We start from the raw sequence: 19,133 nt of genomic DNA, 5'->3' as shown, positions 1-19,133 counted from the left end.
AGACGTTCAGGCTTTTTGTCAGGCTTTAGTTAGAATCAAGCCTGTGTTTAAACCTGTTGCTCCGCCATGGAGTCTAAATTTAGTTATTAATGTTCTTCAAGGGGTTCCGTTTGAACCCATGCATTCCATAGATATTAAGCTTCTATCTTGGAAAGTTCTGTTTCTAGTTTCTATCTCTTCAGATCGAAGAGTTTCTGAGCTATCTGCATTACAGTGCGACTCGCCTTATCTTGTTTTCCATGCTGATAAGGTGGTTTTGCGTACCAAACCTGGGTTCCTCCCTAAGGTTGTTTCTAACAGGAATATCAATCAGGAAATTGTTGTTCCTTCTCTGTGTCCTAATCCTCCTCCTAAGAAGGAACGTCTGTTGCACAACTTGGACGTGGTTCGTGTCTTGAAGTTTTTTATTTGCAGGCAACCAAAGATTTTCGCCAATCTTCTTCTTTGTTTGTTGTCTATGCTGGAAAGCGTAGAGGTCAAAAGGCTATGACTACCTCTCTTTCTTTTTGGCTGAAAAGCATCATCCCTTTGGCTTATGAGACTGCTGGACTGCAGCCTCCTGAAAGAATTACAGCTCACTCCACTAGAGCGGTGGCTTCCACATGGGCTTTTAAAAATGCTTCTGTTGAACAGATTTGTAAGGCTGCGACTTGGTCTTCGCTTCATACCTTTTCCAAATTTTACAAATTTGATACTTTTGCTTCTTCGGAGGCTATTTTTGGGGGAGAGGTTTTGCAGGCAGTGGTGCCTTCCGTTTAGGTTCCTGTCTTGTCCCTCCCTTCATCTGTGTCCTAAAGCTTTGGTATTGGTATCCCACAAGTTAGGATGAATCTGTGGACTCGGTACATCTTGCAAAAGAAAACAAAATGTATGCTTACCTGATAAATTTCTTTCTTTTGCGATGTACCGAGTCCACAGCCCGCCCTGTCTATTAAAGACAGATAGTATTTTTTTTTTTTTTTTTTATGTAAACTTCAGTCACCTCTGCACCTTATAGTTTCTCCTTTTCTTCCTTGGCCTTCGGTCGAATGACTGGGGGGTGGAGTTAAGGGGGGAGCTATATAGACAGCTCTGCTGTGGTGCTCTTTTTGCTACTTCCTGTCAGGAAGGAGAATATCACACAAGTTAGGTAGAATCTGTGGACTCGGTACATCGCAAAACAAATTTATCAGGTTAGCATAAATTTTGTTTTTCTATCTGATTAATCTGATGATTATTGTCCGATCAATCGGATAGAAAAAAGATTAAAAAAATAAATTAAATTTTTTTTGCACAATCTTAGTTGCAGTAGATCATCAGATTAAAGCAGCTGGTGCTGTGCAACTGACCACCTAATTGATAATGAGATTTGTTGACATCTATTGTTAAGATCAAACTTACCGATTAGTTGTTGCAGCCCTATTCTGTTTAAATGTAGTGATGGCAAAAATGCCAAAATGCTCTGGTATTTTAGGGAAGTTTTTGTCTGAAATGCCCGGTCCTTAAGGGGTTAAAGGGATACTAAACCCAGAAATTAGAAGAAGAATTCTGCCTGGAGGTTGATGATCTTAGCGGTTTGTAACTAAGGTCCATTGCTGTTCTCACACATAACTGAAGAGTATGGGAAAACTTCAGTTGGGGGAACGGCCTGCAGATTACCTGCTTTGAGGTATGTTCAGTAATTTTATTTCTAGAGAGATGATGAGTTCTAGAAAATGCTGACAGAGCCTTATGTATTTGAGGTAAGCTAGATGCAGTGATTTAACGACTGGGATCATGCTTACAAAACAGGGTAATACTCATGTTAATACTCATATTACTTAGAGACAAAACGTTTACAGGTTTCATAAATAGGACGTTTTTTCTCTGAGGGAGATAAGTCTTTATTTGGGGCCTAGTTTCCACATGGCTAGTCAGATACTCCTAGGAGTATTTTCTTATGGCCCCTCTGGCATTCAGTACATGGTGGGAGGGGCCTATATTCGTGCTCTAGATGCGCAGTTTTCCTTCAGACTGAGACATCCAGCTTCCCTAGAGGAGTCCTCTGGCATCTGAGGACCACTATAGAGGGTTTATTTCTTCCCTAAATCGTATTTGAGGGCAGGTAGGAGCCTCAGCAGAGCTGTGGCAAGGTGCTTAACTGTATTTTAACGGTGCTTGACGTTTTTTTTTAAATCTGGTTTGGAGCCTAAGGGGTTAATCATCCATTTGCAAGTGGGTGCAATGTTGCTTTAGTCCCTTACACACACTGTAAAAATTTCAAAGACTTCACTATATTTTTACACTGTTTTGCAGTTTAAGTGCTAGTTTTTTTCTCTTAAAGGCACAGTAACGTTTTTATTTAATTGCTGTTTAACATTTATTAAAGTGTTTTCCAAGCTTGCTTGTATCATTACTAGTCTGTTAAACATGTCTGACATAGAGGAAACTCCTTGTTCAATATGTTTGGAAGCCATTGTGGAACCCCCTCTTAGAATGTGTACCAAATGTACTGACATTTCTATAAACTATAAAGACCATATTATGGCGCTTAAAGATTTATCTCCAGGGGATTCTCTGACTGAAAAAAGGGAGATTATGCCATCTAACTCTCCCCATGTGTCAGAACCTATAACTCCCGCTCAAGTGACGCCAAGTACATCTAGCGCGTCTAATTCTTTTACCTTACAGGACATAGCGGCAGTTATGAATGCTACCCTCTCAGAGGTATTGTCCAAACTGCCAGGGTTACAAGGAAAGCGAGACAGCTCTGGGGCTAGAACAAATACAGAGCTTTCTGACGCTTTAATACCTGTGTCCGATATACCCTCACAATACTCAGAAGCCGAGGCAGGAGAGCTTCTATCTGTGGGTGACGTTTCAGATTCAGGGAAGGCGTTGCTTCAGTCTGACTCTGAAATGACAGCGTTTAAATTTAAGCTTGAACACCTCCGCTTATTGCTTAAGGAGGTTTTAGCGACTCTGGATGACTGTGAACCTGTTGTAGTTCCAGAGAAATTGTGTAAGATGGACAAATACTTTGCAGTGCCTGTTTACACTGATGTTTTTCCAGTCCCTAAGAGGTTTTCGGAAATTATTACTAAGGAATGGGATAGACCAGGTGTGCCCATGTTTCCCATAGATGCCGCCACACGGGACTCGTGGCAGACGGTCCCTAAGGTGGAGGGAGCAGTCTCTACCCTAGCTAAGCGTACAACTATCCCCGTCGAGGACAGTTGTGCTTTCCTAGATCCTATGGATAAAAAATTGGAGGGTCTCCTTGAGAAAATTTTTATTCATCAAGGTTTTATTCTCCAGCCTCTTGCATGCATTGCCCCAGTCACTGCTGTAGCGGCTTTTTGGTTCGAGTCTCTTGAGGAGGCTCTACAGGTGGAGACCCCGTTAGATGAGATTTTAGATAGGATTAAAGCTCTTAAGTTAGCTAATTCCTTTATCTCTGACGCCGTTTTTCGTTTAACCAAACTAACAGCTAAGAATTCAGGTTTTGCCATTCTGGCGCGTAGGGCGCTATGGCTTAAGTCCTGGTCAGCAGACGTTACTTCAAAGTCTAAGCTTCTTAACATCCCCTTCAAGGGACAGACCCTATTCGGGCCTGGTCTGAAGGAGATCATTTCTGATATTACTGGAGGAAAAGGTCACGCCCTTCCTCAGGATAGGTCCAATAAGTTAAGGACCAAACAGAATAATTTTCGTTCCTTTTGAAACTTCAAGAGTGGCGCAGCTTCAGCTTCCTCTAATGCAAAACAAGAGGGAAATTCCGCCCAGTCCAAACCAGTCTGGAGACCTAACCAGGCTTGGGACAAAGGGAAGCAGGCCAAAAAACCTGCTGCTGCCTCTAAGACAGCATGAAGGAGTAGCCCCCGATCCGGGACCGGATCTAGTAGGGGGCAGACTTTCTCTCTTCGCTCAGGCTTGGGCAAGAGACGTCCAGGATCCCTGGGCACTAGAGATTGTTTCCAAGGGATATCTTCTGGAATTCAAAGCTTCACCTCCAAAGGGGAGATTTCACCTCTTACAACTATCTGCAAATCAGATAAAGAGAGAGGCATTCTTACGTTGCGTTCAAGACCTACTGGTTATGGGAGTGATCCACCCAGTTCCAAGGGAGGAACAGGGGCAGGGTTTCTATTCAAACCTGTTTATAGTTCCCAAAAAAGAGGGAACGTTCAGACCAATCTTGGATCTTAAGATCCTAAACAAATTTCTCAGGGTCCCATCTTTCAAGATGGAGACAATCCGAACCATCCTCCCTATGATCCAGGAGGGTCAATATATGACTACCGTGGACTTAAAGGATGCTTATCTCCACATTCCGATTCACAGAGATCATCATCAGTTCCTCAGGTTCGCCTTCCTAGACAGGCATTACCATTTTGTGGCTCTTCCCTTCGGATTAGCCACGGCCCCAAGAATCTTTACGAAGGTTCTAGGGTCTCTACTGGCGGTTCTATGGCCACGGGGCATAGCGGTGGCTCCTTACCTAGACGACATCCTGATCCAGGCGTCGACTTCTCAAATCGCCAAGTCCCATACTGACATTGTTCTGGCCTTTCTGAGGTCTCACGGGTGGAAGGTGAACAGAGAAAAGAGTTCACTCTCCCCCCTCACAAGAGTTTCCTTCTTTGGAACTCTGATAGATTCGGTAGAAATGAATTTTTTTCTGACAGAGGTCAGGATATCAAAGCTTCTAATTTCTTGCCGTGTTCTTCATTCCACTTCTCGGCCGTCAGTGGCTCAGTGTATGGAAACGGCCTGATGGTAGCGGCAATGGACATAGTTCTGTTTGCCCGCCTACATCTCAGACCACTGCAACTTTGCATGCTCAATCAGTGGGACGGGGACTACACAGATTTGTCTCCTCTGTTAAATCTGGATCAAGAGACCAGGGATTCTCTTCTCTGGTGGTTATCTCGGGTCCATCTGTCCAGGGGTATGAGTTTCCGCAGGCCAGAGTGGACTATAGTGACGACAGATGCCAGCCTTCTGGGCTGGAGCGCAGTCTGGAATTCCCTGAAGGCTCATGGTTCGTGGACTCAGGAGGAGGCCCTCCTTCCGATAAACATTCTGGAGCTAAGAGCGATATTCAATGCTCTTCAGGCTTGGCCTCAGCTAGCTGCGGTCAGATTCATCAGATTTCAGTCGGACAATATCACGACTGTAGCCTATATCAACCATCAGGGGGGAACAAGGAGTCCCCTGGCAATGATGGAGGTTTCCAAGATAATTCTATGGGCAGAGGTTCACTCTTGCAATCTCTCAGCTATCTATATCCCAGGAGTAGAGAACTGGGAGGCGGACTTTCTAAGTCAGCAGACTTTTCATCCGGGGGAGTGGGAGCTCCATCCGGATGTATTTGCCCAGCTGATTCAACTATGGGGCAAACCAGAAATGGATCTGATGGCGTCTCGTCAGAACGCCAAGCTTCCTCGTTACGGGTCCAGGTCAAGGGATCCCTAGGCAACGCTGATAGATGCTCTAGCAGTGCCCTGGTCCTTGAGCCTGGCTTATGTGTTGACACCATTTCCTCTCCTCCCTCGTCTGATTGCCAAGATCAAGCAGGAGAGAGCTTCTGTGATTTTGATAGCACCTGCGTGGCCACGCAGGACTTGGTATGCAGATCTGGTGGACATGTCATCCTTTCCACCATGGACTCTGCGCTGAGGCAGGACCTTCTACTCCAAGGTCCATTCAAACATCCTAATCTAATTTCTCTGCGTCTGACTGCTTGGAGATTGAACGCTTGATTTTATCAAAACGTGGTTTCTCCGAGTCGGTCATTGATACCTTCATTCAGGCTCGAAAGCCTGTCACCAGGAAAATCTATCATAAGATATAGTGTAAATATCTTCATTGGTGTGAATCCAAGGGTTACTCGTGGATTAAGGTCAGGATTCCTAGGATTCTATCTTTTCTCCAAGAAGGATTGGAAAAGGGATTATCGGCTAGTTCCTTAAAGGGACAGATTTCTGCTCTGTCTATTCTTTTGCACAAGCCTCTGGCTGATGTTCCAGACGTTCAGGCGTTTTGTCAGGCTTTGGTTAGAATCAGGCCAGTGTTTAAACCTGTTGCTCAAGGGTTCCGTTTGAACCCTTGCATTCCATAGATATCAAGCTTTTATCTTGGAAAGTTCTGTTTTTAGTAGCTATCTCTTCGGCTCGAAGAGTTTCAGAGTTATCTGCCTTACAGTGTGATTCCCCTTATCTGATCTTCCATGCAGATAAGGTAGTTTTGCGTACCAAACCTGGGTTTCTTCCTAAGGTAGTATCTAATAGGAATATCAATCAGGAAATTGTTGTTCCGTCACTGTGTCCTAATCCTTCTTCAAAGAAGGAACGTCTGTTACACAATCTTGACGTGGTTCGTGCTTTAAAGTTTTATTTGCAAGCTACTAAGGATTTTCGTCAATCATCTGCATTTTTTGTTGTCTACTCTGGACAGAGGAGAGGCCAAAAGGCTTCGGCAACTTCCCTTTCTTTTTCACTGAGAAGCATAATCCGTTTAGCTTATAAGACTGCTGGCCAGCAGCCTTCTGAAAGAATTACAGCTCATTCTACTAGAGCGGTAGCTTCCACATGGGCTTTTAAACATGAGGCCTCTGTTGAACAGATTTGTAAGGCGGCGACTTGGTCTTTGCTTCATACTTTTTCTAAATTCTACAAATTTTATACTTTTGCTTCCTCTGAGGATATTTTTGGGAGAAAGGTCTTACAGGCAGTGGTGCCTTCCGTTTAAGTTCCTGCCTTGTCCCTCCCTTCATCCGTGTCCTAAAGCTTTGGTATTGGTATCCCACAAGTAATGGATGAACCCGTGGACTGGATAAACCTTACAAGAGAAAACAAAATTTATGCTTACCTGATAAATTTATTTATCTTGTGGTGTATCCAGTCCACGGCCCGCCCTGTCACTTTAAGGCAGGTGTTTTTATTTTTTAAACTACAGTCGCCACTGCACCCTATAGTTTCTCCTTTTTCTTACTTGTCTTCGGTCGAATGACTGGAGGTGGGGGTTAGGGGAGGAGCTATATAGACAGCTCTGCTGTGGGTGACCTCTTGCAGCTTCCTGTTGGGAAGGAGAATATCCCACAAGTAATGGATGAACCCATGGACTGGAAACACCACAAGAGAGAGAAATTTATCAGGTAAGCATAAATTTTGTTTTTCAGCAACTTTCTAATTTACTCCTTTTATCAATTCTTTGTTCTCTTGCTATCTTTATTTAAAAAGCAGGAATGTAAAGCTTAGGAGCTGTCCCATTTTAGGTTCAGCACCCTGGATAGCGCTTGCTTATCGGTAGCTACATTTAGCAAACTAATAAGCAAGCATAACCCAGGTTCTAAACCAAAAATGGGCCGGCTCCTAAGTTTTATATTCCTGATTTTTAAATAAAGATAGCAAGAGAATGAAGAAAAAACGTACACACATACTTTTCTCCTCTTAAGTGTAGTCAGTCCACGGGTCATCCATTACTTATGGGATTATATCTCCTCCCTAACAGGAAGTGCAAGAGGATCACCCAAGCAGAGCTGCTATATAGCTCCTCCCCCCTACGTCATACCCAGTCATTCTCTTGCACCTAACTAATAGATAGGAGGTGTGAGAGGAGTGTGGTGATTAAATTTAGTTTTTATTTCTTCAATCAAAAGTTTGTTGTTTTAAACGGCACCGGAGTGTGTTGTTTTTTCTCAGGCAGTATTAGAAGAAGAATCTACCTGAGTTTTTTGTGTATGATCTTAGCGGACGTAACTAAGATCCAATTGCTGTTCTCGGCCATTCTGAGGAGTGAGGTAACTTCAGAACAGGGGACAGCGGGCAGGGTTCACCTGCAAAGAGGTATGTTGCAGTATATTATTTTCTAAGGAATGGAATTGACTGAGAAAATACTGCTAATACCAATATAATGTAAGTGCAGCCTTAAATGCAGTAGTAGCAACTGGTATCAGGCTGTTATGTATGTATGTTGGCACTAAGTATTTCTGGGGAATGGCACTTCACTAAGAAAATACTGTATACATTTAAAATTATAGCCTTTCTGCAGTGATAGCGACTAGCAACAGGCTTTTATTATCATTTTATATATTAAAACGTTTACTGGCAGGTTAATAGTTTTTTTCTCTCTGAGGTACTTGGTGAAAAATTTATGGGCATTATTTTCCACTTGGCTGTCGTTTATTTTAAATAAGATCAGTTTACTGAGTTTCCCCACTGCTGTATGATGAGTGGGAGGGGCCTATTTTGGCGCTTTTACTACGCATCAAAAATTCAGTCACAGTCTTCCTTATTCTCCCTGCATGATCCAGGACTTCTCTACAGAGCTCAGGGGTCTCCAAAACTAGTTTGAGGGAGGTAATCACTCACAGCAGACCTGTGAGACTGTGCTTTGACTGTGATAAAAACGTATATATTTTAGTTGTTATTCGTTTTTTTGGTATTAAGGGGCTGATAATCCATTTGCTAATGGGTGCAATCCTTTGCTAAATTAATGCATTTCTTGTGAAATATTGATTGCTATAACTAAACCGGTTCATTGTTATTTCAATGTGACAGTTTTTTGTGTGCTTCTTAAAGGCACAGTAACGTTTTTTATTTTGCTTGTAAATTCATTTGAAAAGTATTTTTCCAAGCTTGCTAGTCTTATTGCTTGTTTGTTTAAACATGTCTGACACAGAGGAATCTCTTTGTGCAATATGTTCAAAGGCCAATGTGGAGCCCAATAGAAATTTATGTACTAATTGCATTGATGCTACTTTAAATAAAAGCCATTCTGTACATGTTAAGAGAAATTCACCAGACAACGAGGGGGAAGTTATGCCGACTAACTTGCCTCACGTGTCAGTACCTGCATCTCCCGCTCAGGAGGTGCGTGATATTGTAACGCCAAGTACATCAGGGCAGCCATTACAAATCACTTTACAAGACATGGCTAATGTTATGACTGAAGTTTTATCTAAATTGCCAGAACTTAGGGGTAAACGAGACTACTCTGGGGTGAGAACAGAGTGCGCTGATAATGCTAGGGCCATGTCTGATACTGCGTCACAACTTGCAGAACATGAAGACGGAGAGCTTCATTCTGTGGGTGACGGATCTGATCCAAATAAACTGGATTCAGACATTTCAAATTTTAAATTTAAGCTTGAGAACCTCCGTGTATTACTAGGGGAGGTGTTAGCGGCTCTGAATGATTGTAACACGGTTGCAATCCCAGAGAAAATATGTAGGTTGGATAAATATTTTGCGGTACCGACGTGTACTGACGTTTTTCCTATACCTAAAAGACTTACTGAAATTGTTAACAAGGAGTGGGATAGACCCGGTGTGCCTTTCTCACCCCCTCCTATATTCAGAAAAATGTTTCCAATAGACGCCACCACACGGGACTTATGGCAAACGGTCCCTAAGGTGGAGGGAGCAGTTTCTACTTTAGCTAAGCGTACCACTATCCCGGTGGAGGATAGCTGTGCCTTTTCAGATCCAATGGATAAAAAGTTAGAGGGTTACCTTAAGAAAATGTTTGTTCAACAAGGTTTTATATTGCAACCCCTTGCATGCATTGCGCCTGTCACGGCTGCGGCGGCATTCTGGTTTGAGTCTCTGGAAGAGACTCTTGACACAGCTCCATTGGATGAGATTACACACAAGCTTAAAGCCCTTAAGCTAGCTAATTCATTTATTTCTGATGCCGTAGTACATTTAACTAAACTTACGGCTAAGAATTCCGGATTCGCCATTCAGGCACGCAGAGCGCTGTGGCTAAAATCCTGGTCAGCTGATGTGACTTCTAAATCTAAATTGCTTAACATACCTTTCAAAGGGCAGACATTATTCGGGCCCGGTTTGAAAGAAATTATCGCTGACATTACTGGAGGTAAGGGCCATGCCCTGCCTCAAGACAGAGCCAAACCAAGGGCTAGACAGTCTAATTTTCGTGCCTTTCGTAACTTCAAGGCAGGAGCAGCATCAACTCCCTCTGCTCCAAAGCAGGAAGGAACCGCTGCTCGCTTCAGACAGGGCTGGAAACCTAACCAGACCTGGAACAAGGGCAAGCAGGCCAGAAAACCTGCTGCTGCCCCTAAGACAGCATGAAGTGAGGGCCCCCAATCCGGAAATGGATCTAGTAGGGGGCAGACTTACTCTCTTTGTCCAGGCTTGGGCAAGAGATGTCCAGGATCCCTGGGCGTTGGAGATCATATCTCAGGGATATCTTCTGGACTTCAAAACTTCTCCTCCAAAAAGGGAGATTTCATCTTTCAAGGTTGTCAACAAACCAGATAAAGAAAGAGGCGTTTCTACGCTGTGTACAAGATCTTGTACTAATGGGAGTGATCCACCTGGTTCCGCGGTCGGAACACGGACAAGGGTTTTACTCAAATCTGTTTGTGGTTCCCAAGAAAGAAGGAACCTTCAGACCAATCTTGGATTTAAAGATCCTAAACAAATTCCTAAGAGTTCCATCGTTCAAAATGGAAACTATTCGGACAATCTTACCCATGATCCAAAAGGGTCAGTACATGACCACAGTGGATTTAAAGGATGCCTACCTTCACATACCGATTCACAAAGATCATTACCGGTATCTAAGGTTTGCCTTCCTAGACAGGCATTACCAGTTTGTAGCTCTTCCCTTCGGGTTAGCTACTGCTCCAAGAATCTTTACAAAGGTTCTGGGTTCTCTTCTGGCGGTATTAAGACCGCGAGGAATATCGGTAGCTCCGTACCTAGACGACATTCTGATACAAGCGTCAAGTTTCCAAACTGCCAAGTCTCATACAGAGTTAGTACTGGCATTTCTAAGGTCACATGGGTGGAAAGTGAACGAAGAAAAGAGTTCTCTATTGCCACTCACAAGAGTTCCCTTCTTAGGGACTCTTATAGATTCTGTAGAAATGAAAATTTATCTGACAGAGGTCAGGTTAACAAAACTTCTAAATGCTTGCCGGGTCCTTCATTCCATTCCACACCCGTCAGTGGCTCAATGCATGGAGGTAATCGGCTTAATGGTAGCGGCAATGGATATAGTTCCCTTTGCACGCCTGCATCTCAGACCGCTGCAATTGTGCATGCTAAGTCAGTGGAATGGGGATTACTCAGATTTGTCCCCTATGCTGAATCTGGATCAAGAGACCAGAAATTCTCTTCTATGGTGGCTCTCTCGGCCACATCTATCCAAGGGGATGCCCTTCAGCAGGCCAGATTGGACGATTGTAACAACAGACGCCAGCCTGATAGGTTGGGGCGCTGTCTGGAATTCCCTGAAGACTCAGGGATCTTGGACTCAGGAGGAGAGTCTCCTTCCCATAAATATTCTGGAATTAAGAGCAGTTTTCAATGCCCTTCTGGCTTGGCCTCAGTTAGCAACTCTGAGGTTCATCAGGTTTCAGTCGGACAACATCACGACTGTGGCTTACATCAACCATCAAGGAGGGACAAGGAGTTCCCTAGCAATGATGGAAGTCTCAAAGATAATTCTCTGGGCAGAGTCTCACTCTTGCCATCTATCAGCGATCCACATCCCAGGCGTGGAGAACTGGGAAGCGAATTATCTAAGTCGCCAGACTTTTCATCCGGGGGAGTGGGAACTTCATCCGGAGGTCTTTGCCCAAATACTTCAGCGTTGGGGCAAACCAGATCTGGATCTCATGGCGGCTCGCCAGAACGCCAAACTTCCTTACTACGGATCCAGGTCCAGAGACCCGGGAGCGGTTCTGATAGATGCTCTGACAGCACCTTGGGTCTTCAACATAGCTTATGTGTTTCCACCCTTCCCGATGCTTCCTCGATTGATTGCCAGGATCAAACAGGAGAGAGCATCGGTGATTCTAATAGCGCCTGCGTGGCCACGCAGGACCTGGTATGCAGACCTAGTGGACATGTTGTCCTGTCCACCATGGCCTCTACCTCTGAGACAGGACCTTCTGGTGCAGGGTCCTTTCAAACATCCAAATCTAATTTCTCTGAGGCTGACTGCATGGAGATTGAACGCTTGATCCTATCAAAGCGTGGATTCTCAGAGTCAGTGATTGATACCTTGATACAGGCTAGGAAGCCTGTTACCAGGAAAATTTACCATAAAATATGGCGCAAATACTTGCATTGGTGCGAATCCAAGAGTTACTCATGGAGTAAGGTTAGGATTCCTAGGATATTGTCTTTTCTACAAGAAGGTTTAGAAAAGGGTTTATCCGCTAGTTCGTTAAAGGGACAAATCTCAGCTTTGTCCATCCTTTTTCACAAACGTCTGTCAGAAGTTCCAGACGTTCAGGCTTTTTGTCAGGCTTTGGCCAGGATTAAGCCTGTGTTTAAAACTGTTGCTCCGCCATGGAGCTTAAACTTAGTTCTTAACGTTTTACAGGGTGTTCCGTTTGAACCCCTTCATTCCATTGATATCAAGCTGTTATCTTGGAAAGTTCTGTTTTTAATGGCTATTTCCTCGGCTCGTAGAGTCTCTGAGTTATTTGCCTTACATTGTGATTCTCCTTATCTGATTTTCCATTCAGACAAGGTAGTTCTGCGTACTAAACCTGGGTTCTTACCTAAGGTAGTCACTAACAGGAATATCAATCAAGAGATTGTTGTTCCTTCATTGTGCCCTAATCCTTCCTCAAAGAAGGAACGACTTCTGCACAATCTGGACGTTGTCCGTGCCCTAAAATTTTATTTGCAGGCAACTAAAGATTTTCGACAAACTTCTTCCCTGTTTGTCGGCTATTCTGGACAGAGGAGAGGTCAAAAGGCTTTGGCTACCTCTCTCTCCTTCTGGCTTCGTAGTATAATACGTTTAGCCTATGAGACTGCTGGACAGCAGCCTCCTGAAAGAATTACAGCTCATTCTACCAGAGCTGTGGCTTCCACTTGGGCCTTTAAGAATGAGGCCTCTGTTGAACAGATTTGCAAGGCTGCGACTTGGTCTTCACTTCACACTTTTTCCAAATTTTACAAATTTGACACTTTTGCTTCTTCGGAGGCTGTTTTTGGGAGAAAGGTTCTTCAGGCAGTGGTTCCTTCCGTATAAAGATCCTGCCTATCCCTCCCGTCATCCGTGTACTTTTAGCTTTGGTATTGGTATCCCATAAGTAATGGATGACCCGTGGACTGACTACACTTAACAGGAGAAAACAAAATTTATGCTTACCTGATAAATTCCTTTCTCCTGTAGTGTAGTCAGTCCACGGCCCGCCCTGTTTTTTATGGCAGGTCTAAATTTTAAATTATACTCCAGTCACCACTGCACCCTGTAGTTTCTCCTTTCTCGTTTGGTTTCGGTCGAATGACTGGATATGACGTAGGGGGGAGGAGCTATATAGCAGCTCTGCTTGGGTGATCCTCTTGCACTTCCTGTTAGGGAGGAGATATAATCCCATAAGTAATGGATGACCCGTGGACTGACTACACTACAGGAGAAAGGAATTTATCAGGTAAGCATAAATTTTGTTTTTTTTAATGGCAAAGATTACATATGGCATTTGATTAGCTAAAGTGTATCACTTTTAGCATTCTAGTCTGTCTGTAATTTAGCATAATTTTTTTTTCTGTATTTGATGGAGTGATATCAACTGCTTTGAAGTTGTGTGTGATATGTCTCAGCATGAAACACTTAGGTTGTACTTCTCCACAGCTGGTGAGCGAGAAGGTCGGAGGAGCTGAAGGAACCAAACTTGACGATGACTTCAAAGATATGGAAAAGGTATGTTCGACATGTATCTAATGATGACAAACTGGATCAATGCAGATATAAACTTTGTATTATCAGGTCCATGAGCAATATCATCCTAAATATACTCTATCGTTTTACATCTGAGCTTGAATTATATCCCAAGGTAACACCTGTTTTTCGGAAAATAGTCTGTAATAGTGTAAATTTAAAGAATGAGGACAAACATATGCTCATTGTAGTAGCAGTCTGTGATATTAGTTAGTAAGGAATATATGTAATGTACAGTACTGTGCAAAAGTCTTAGGCCACCATTAGATTTGTTGTTTTAATGACCATCCATATTTATTTTTCTCTTTATTAAGATACAAACAGAAAATACAGGACATATTAACACAATTTCCATCTAAAGGGGAGGAGAGTCCGCGGCTTCATTCATTACTGATGGGAATTAAGAACCTGGCCACCAGGTGGAGGCAAAGAACCCTAGCCAAAGGCTTAAATACCTCCCCCACTTCCCTCATCCCCCAGTCATTCTTTTCCTTTCGTCACAGGAGGATGACAGAGAAGTGTCGGAAGATCGGAATAGTCTCTTATGGAGGGTAGTACTCTTCGCATTGGGATTGGAGTTTTAAGTAGTCCTGTCAGCCTCTCAGTGAGAGCCTGGGCGAAAGTTAGAGTCCGGAGATGCAGAGAGAGTCTTTCTGCGTAACCATCCCGACTTATTTTAACAGCTCCACAAGCAATCAGTGTTGACGATTTTCGCTGCCTGCTTTCTTCACTTAAGTCCATGTCAGGAGTGAGGCTACTAGCCTAAGGGCCGTGTTCCTGTTCCACGCCGTAGATTCTGGTAAGATCGTTTCATTTTTTATTACATAATGATATCAAGGAAGACCGGGTCACAGTGAGACGCCTTTTATCTTTAAAGAATCAAGGGTTAATATTCCTGGAAAGGGGAATATTAAACAGGGGGGATTTATACATGATATTGTTTATTGCGTCATTGCTGCGTTATGTGCAAGATAAGGCTCTGGCAATGTGTGGAACGTTCAGGTAACTTACAGGAGTATTGCGCTGCCCTTTTTTGGCACGTTTTTCTCCTTAGTGCAGGGGCGGTCCTGCCAGGCATTCCATGTGACCGGGTGTGGCTATCTATCTTCCTCTGTTGATCAGCGGTGCAGGTGACGAAACGTTTTCTGTAGTCTGGTTCATAGAAGGTGGTGAGTGCCCCGGCCATTGGAGGTTATAAAGGTGCCTATTTATTAAGTTAATCTAGTCCATAATAAAAGCGCAAGCTATGGAGGACTCTGACGCATTAGAGGGTTCTCCCTCTTTAACAAGGTCTCTTTCCTGTGTTTATTGTGAGGAGATTCTGGTAGAACAGCCTGCTCAACTATGTTCCACATGCCTTGATAAAGTTACGACATCTAAAAGTAAACGGATGTCTAGTACTACTGAGCCATCCACCTCTGAGTGTTCCCCGTCCCATGAGGTGCGTTCCTTGCATTCATCTCCAATTGCACATGTAGCGCCCCAGGGTCCAACCATTACTCCTGCGGGAGACATTTGTTGGCCGTCAGATTTTGTGGATCAACTGCAAATTACCACGTTCTGCTAAGCACAAGCGTAGGGCGTACCATGGCGGCCCAGGTGTTGTCTACGCCTATGGAAATATCAGAGGCGTTATATGATGACGAGGCCGACTCCAGCTTTTCGGAGGAGGCCCCTCCTGGGTCGGAATCTGTGTCATCTAAACCTCCGGCTGCGGAGGAGCCTGACTTTAGGTTTAGGATGGAGAATTTGCGCTTTTTGCTGAAGCAAGTGCTTGCTCCTCTGGAGGTTCCGGAACCGAAGCTTCCGGAGGAACCTACAATTCCTAAGCTTGATAAGGTATATGAGGACAGGGTGGTGCCTCAGGCCTTCCCGGTTCCTGTTAAGATGGTGAATATTATTAAAGGACCTGTCAACACTGTAGATTTGCATAATCAACAAATGCAAGATAACAAGACAATGCAATAGCACTTAGTCTGAACTAACAATTTTAAGTTGTCTTCTTCCACTCCCCCTGTACCATGTGACAACCATCAGCCAATCACAAATGCATACACGTACTATGTGACAGCAATCAGCCAGTCACAAATGCATACACACTTATTCTTGCACATGCTCAGTAGGAGCTGGTGACTCAATATGTTTAAATATTAAGACTGTGCACATTTTGTTAATGGAAGTAAATTGGAAAGTTGTTTAAAATTGCATGCTCTATCTGAATAATGAAAGTTTAATTTTGATTGAGTGTCCCTTTAAGAATGAATGGGAGTGATTAGGTTTTTCCTTTTCCCCTTCTTCCTTTATGAAACTGTTCCCCGTTCCGGACTCTCAGCTTGAGCTGTGCGGTACTGTCCCCAAGGTGGATGGTGCTATCTCCATGCTTGCGAAGTGGACAACTATTGCCCTTGAGGATAGTTCGTTGTTTAAAGAGCCCATGGATAAAAAGTTGGAAAACATGTTAAGGAAGATAGCCGCGGTTTCCGGAGTTGCAACATATTGGTGTGAATCCCTGTGTGAAATGGTTGAGGGGGAGACTTCCATCGACGAGATACAGGATAAGATTAAGGCGCTGAAGGTCGACAATTCTTTTATCTGTGATGCCAATATGCAAATTATTCGCCTGAACGCTAAGGTGTCAGGTTTTTCCGTTTTAGCTCGCAGGGCTCTGTGGCTAAAGTCTTGGTCTGCGGACATGACTTCTAAGTCGAGGCTGTTGTCCCTGCCTTTTCAGGGAAAGATTCTGTTCGGTCCAGGATTGGATTCGATCATATCCACGGTTACGGGAGGCAAGGCAGCTTTCCTACTGCAGGATAAGAAGGCTAAGCCTAAAGGATCTACTTTTCGTCCTTTTCGTGTGGACAAGGCCCAGCGCCAGCAGCCCCCCGCGAAAGCGGACCAGTCCAAGGGAACTCGGAAGCTGGCTCATTCTTGGAACAAGTCTAAGCAGAGCAAGAATCCCTCCGAGACAAAATCGGCATGAAGGGGCAGCCCCCTCTCCGGACCAAGTAGGGGGCAGATTATCTTTCTCCTCAAGCCTGGTTGCAGGACATTCAGGATTCTTGGGTTCTGGAAGTTGTCGTCCAGGGTTACAGGATAGGGTTCAGATCCCATCCGCCCAGTGGCAGATTCCTCCTGTCAAACCTGTCTTCAAGACCAGAAAAGAGAGAGGCCTTTCTAGAGTGTGTGGGGGATCTCTCCTCTCTCTGTGTTATCGTACCAGTACCCCAAGCAGAAAGGGGTCTAGGGTACTAGCCAAAAAAGGGGTCTAGGGTACTAGTCAAATCTATTTGTGGTTCCAAAGAAAGAGGGCACGTTCCGCCCGATTCTGGACCTAAAGTGTTTAAACAAGTTTCTGAGTGTTTCATCGTTCAAAATGGAAACGATCAGATCTATTCTGCCCATAGTTCAAGAGGGACAGTTCATGACAACTATAGACTTGATGGACGCTTACCTTCATGTGCCAATTCACAGGGACTGCTTCAAGTTCCTAAGATTTGCATTTCTGGACCAACACTTCCAGTTTGTGGCCCTTCGGTCTGGTGACGGCCCCGAGAGTCTTCACCAAGGTTCTGGGGGCGCTACTTGCAGTGGCCAGATCCAGAGGCATTGCTGTGGCGCCCTATCTGGACGATAGTTCCTTTTAAAAGGACAGATGTTGCATAGGAGACTCGCTGAGCTCCCTGACATCCAATCTTTTGTTCATGCTCTGTCTAGTATCAGGCCTGTCTTTAGACAGTCTGCTCCCCCATGGAGCTAAAAACTTGGTCCTTAAGGTATTGCAGAAGTTTCCGTTTGAGCCTATGCATTCCATTAACATTAAAGGACGAATCAACTCGGTAGATTTGCATAATCAACAAATGCAAGATAACAAGACAATATAATAGCACTTAGTCTGAACTTCAAATGAGTAGTAGATTTTTTTCCTGACAATTTTAAAAGTTATCTTTTTCCACTCCCCCTGTACCATGTGACAGCCATCAGCCAATCACAAATGCATACACGTACCATGTGACAGCCATCAGCCATTCACAAATGCATACACACTTATTCCTGCACATGCTCAGCAGGAGCTGGTGACTCAAAAAGTTTAAATATAAAAAGACTGTGCACATTTAGTTAATGGAAGTAAATTGGAAAGTTGTTTAAAATGGCATGCTCTATCTGAATAATGAAAGTTTAATTTTGATTGAGTGTCCCTTTAAGATTCTGTCCTGAAAGGTTCTCTTCCTGTTGGCCATTGCATCGGCACACAGAGTATCTGAACTGGCTGCCTTGCAATGTGAGCATCCTTATCTGGTTTTTCATGCGGATAAGGCTGTTCTTCGCACTGGTTTGTGATTTTTTTTTTTCCCAAGGTGGTGTCTAACCGTAACATCAATCAGGAAATATTTGTTCCTCCTTATTGTCCTAACCCTTCTTCTTCTAAGGAGAGGTTACTTCATAACCTGTGTGGTTCGTGCCTTAAAGTTTTATCTTCAGGCTACAAAGGTTTTTAGACAGTCTACATCTCTTTTTGTGGTGTATTCAGGGAAGCGCAAGGGGCAGAGAGCCTCTTCTACTTCTTTGTCCTTTTGTTTGAGGAGCTTGATTCGCTTGGCCTATGAGACAGTGGGGCATAAGCCGCCTCATTGGATCACGGCTCATTCAACTAGAGCTGTGGCTTCGTCTTGGGCCTTCAAGAATGAGGCCTCTATGGAGCAGATTTGTAAGGTGGCTATCTGGTCCTCCTTACACACTTTTACAAAGTTTTACAAATTTGATGTTTTTGCTTCTGGATAAGCTGTTTTTGGGAGACAGGTTTTGCAGGCTGTGGTGCCCTCAGATTAGGTTCTGCTTTTTACCCTCCCAGTTTCTTTCAGTGTCCTCTGGAGCTTGGGTATATGTTTCCCAACAGTAATGAATTAAGCTGTGGACTCTCCTCCTCTGTAGATGGAAAACATATATTATGCTTACCTGATAATTTAATTTCCATCGTGGGGAGGAGAGTCTACGGCTCCCGTCAGTATCTGATGGGGGACCTAAATTCATTTTCTGGCACCATTTATTCCCTGATATTTCTCCTAGTGTCCGGCAGAATGACTGGGGGATGAGGGAAGTGGGGGGGGGAGGTATTTAAGCCTTTGGCTGGGGTGTCTTTGCCTTCTCCTGGTTGCCAGGTTCTTAATTCCCAACAGTAATGAATGAAGCCGTGGACTCTCCTCCCCACAAAATATAAATGAAATTATCAGGTAAGCATAATTTATGTTTTTCAGAACAAAATGGCTTCTTCAGACAAAATTTAGTATTTAGTGTGACCTCCCTTGGCACTAAGCACACCTTGAACTCTTTTGTTGAGACTGTCCATAAGTTTTCTGAACTAATCTTCTGGTATATTATACCGGGCTTCTTTCAGAACTTCCCAGAGTTCTTCTTTAGATTTAGGTTGTCTTTTATTTCTTTCTCCTGCCAGGTGATCC

General features: G+C 43.9%; 1 protein-coding gene across 1 annotated transcript in view; it reads left to right on the top strand.

The window, feature by feature from the left end:
* Positions 1 to 19,133, top strand: part of SH3GL1 (SH3 domain containing GRB2 like 1, endophilin A2) — a 264,934-nt gene that overhangs the window by 49,960 nt on the left and 195,841 nt on the right. The window contains exon 2 of the mRNA XM_053703148.1: positions 13,591 to 13,659. Within this exon, the coding sequence (XP_053559123.1) occupies positions 13,591 to 13,659 (69 nt within the window). The remainder of the gene's footprint in view (positions 1 to 13,590; positions 13,660 to 19,133) is intronic.

The sequence above is a fragment of the Bombina bombina genome, chromosome 2 (genome assembly GCF_027579735.1).
Source record: "Bombina bombina isolate aBomBom1 chromosome 2, aBomBom1.pri, whole genome shotgun sequence".
Classification (NCBI taxonomy): domain Eukaryota; kingdom Metazoa; phylum Chordata; class Amphibia; order Anura; family Bombinatoridae; genus Bombina; species Bombina bombina.
This window is presented reverse-complemented; position numbering and strand designations above follow the sequence as displayed.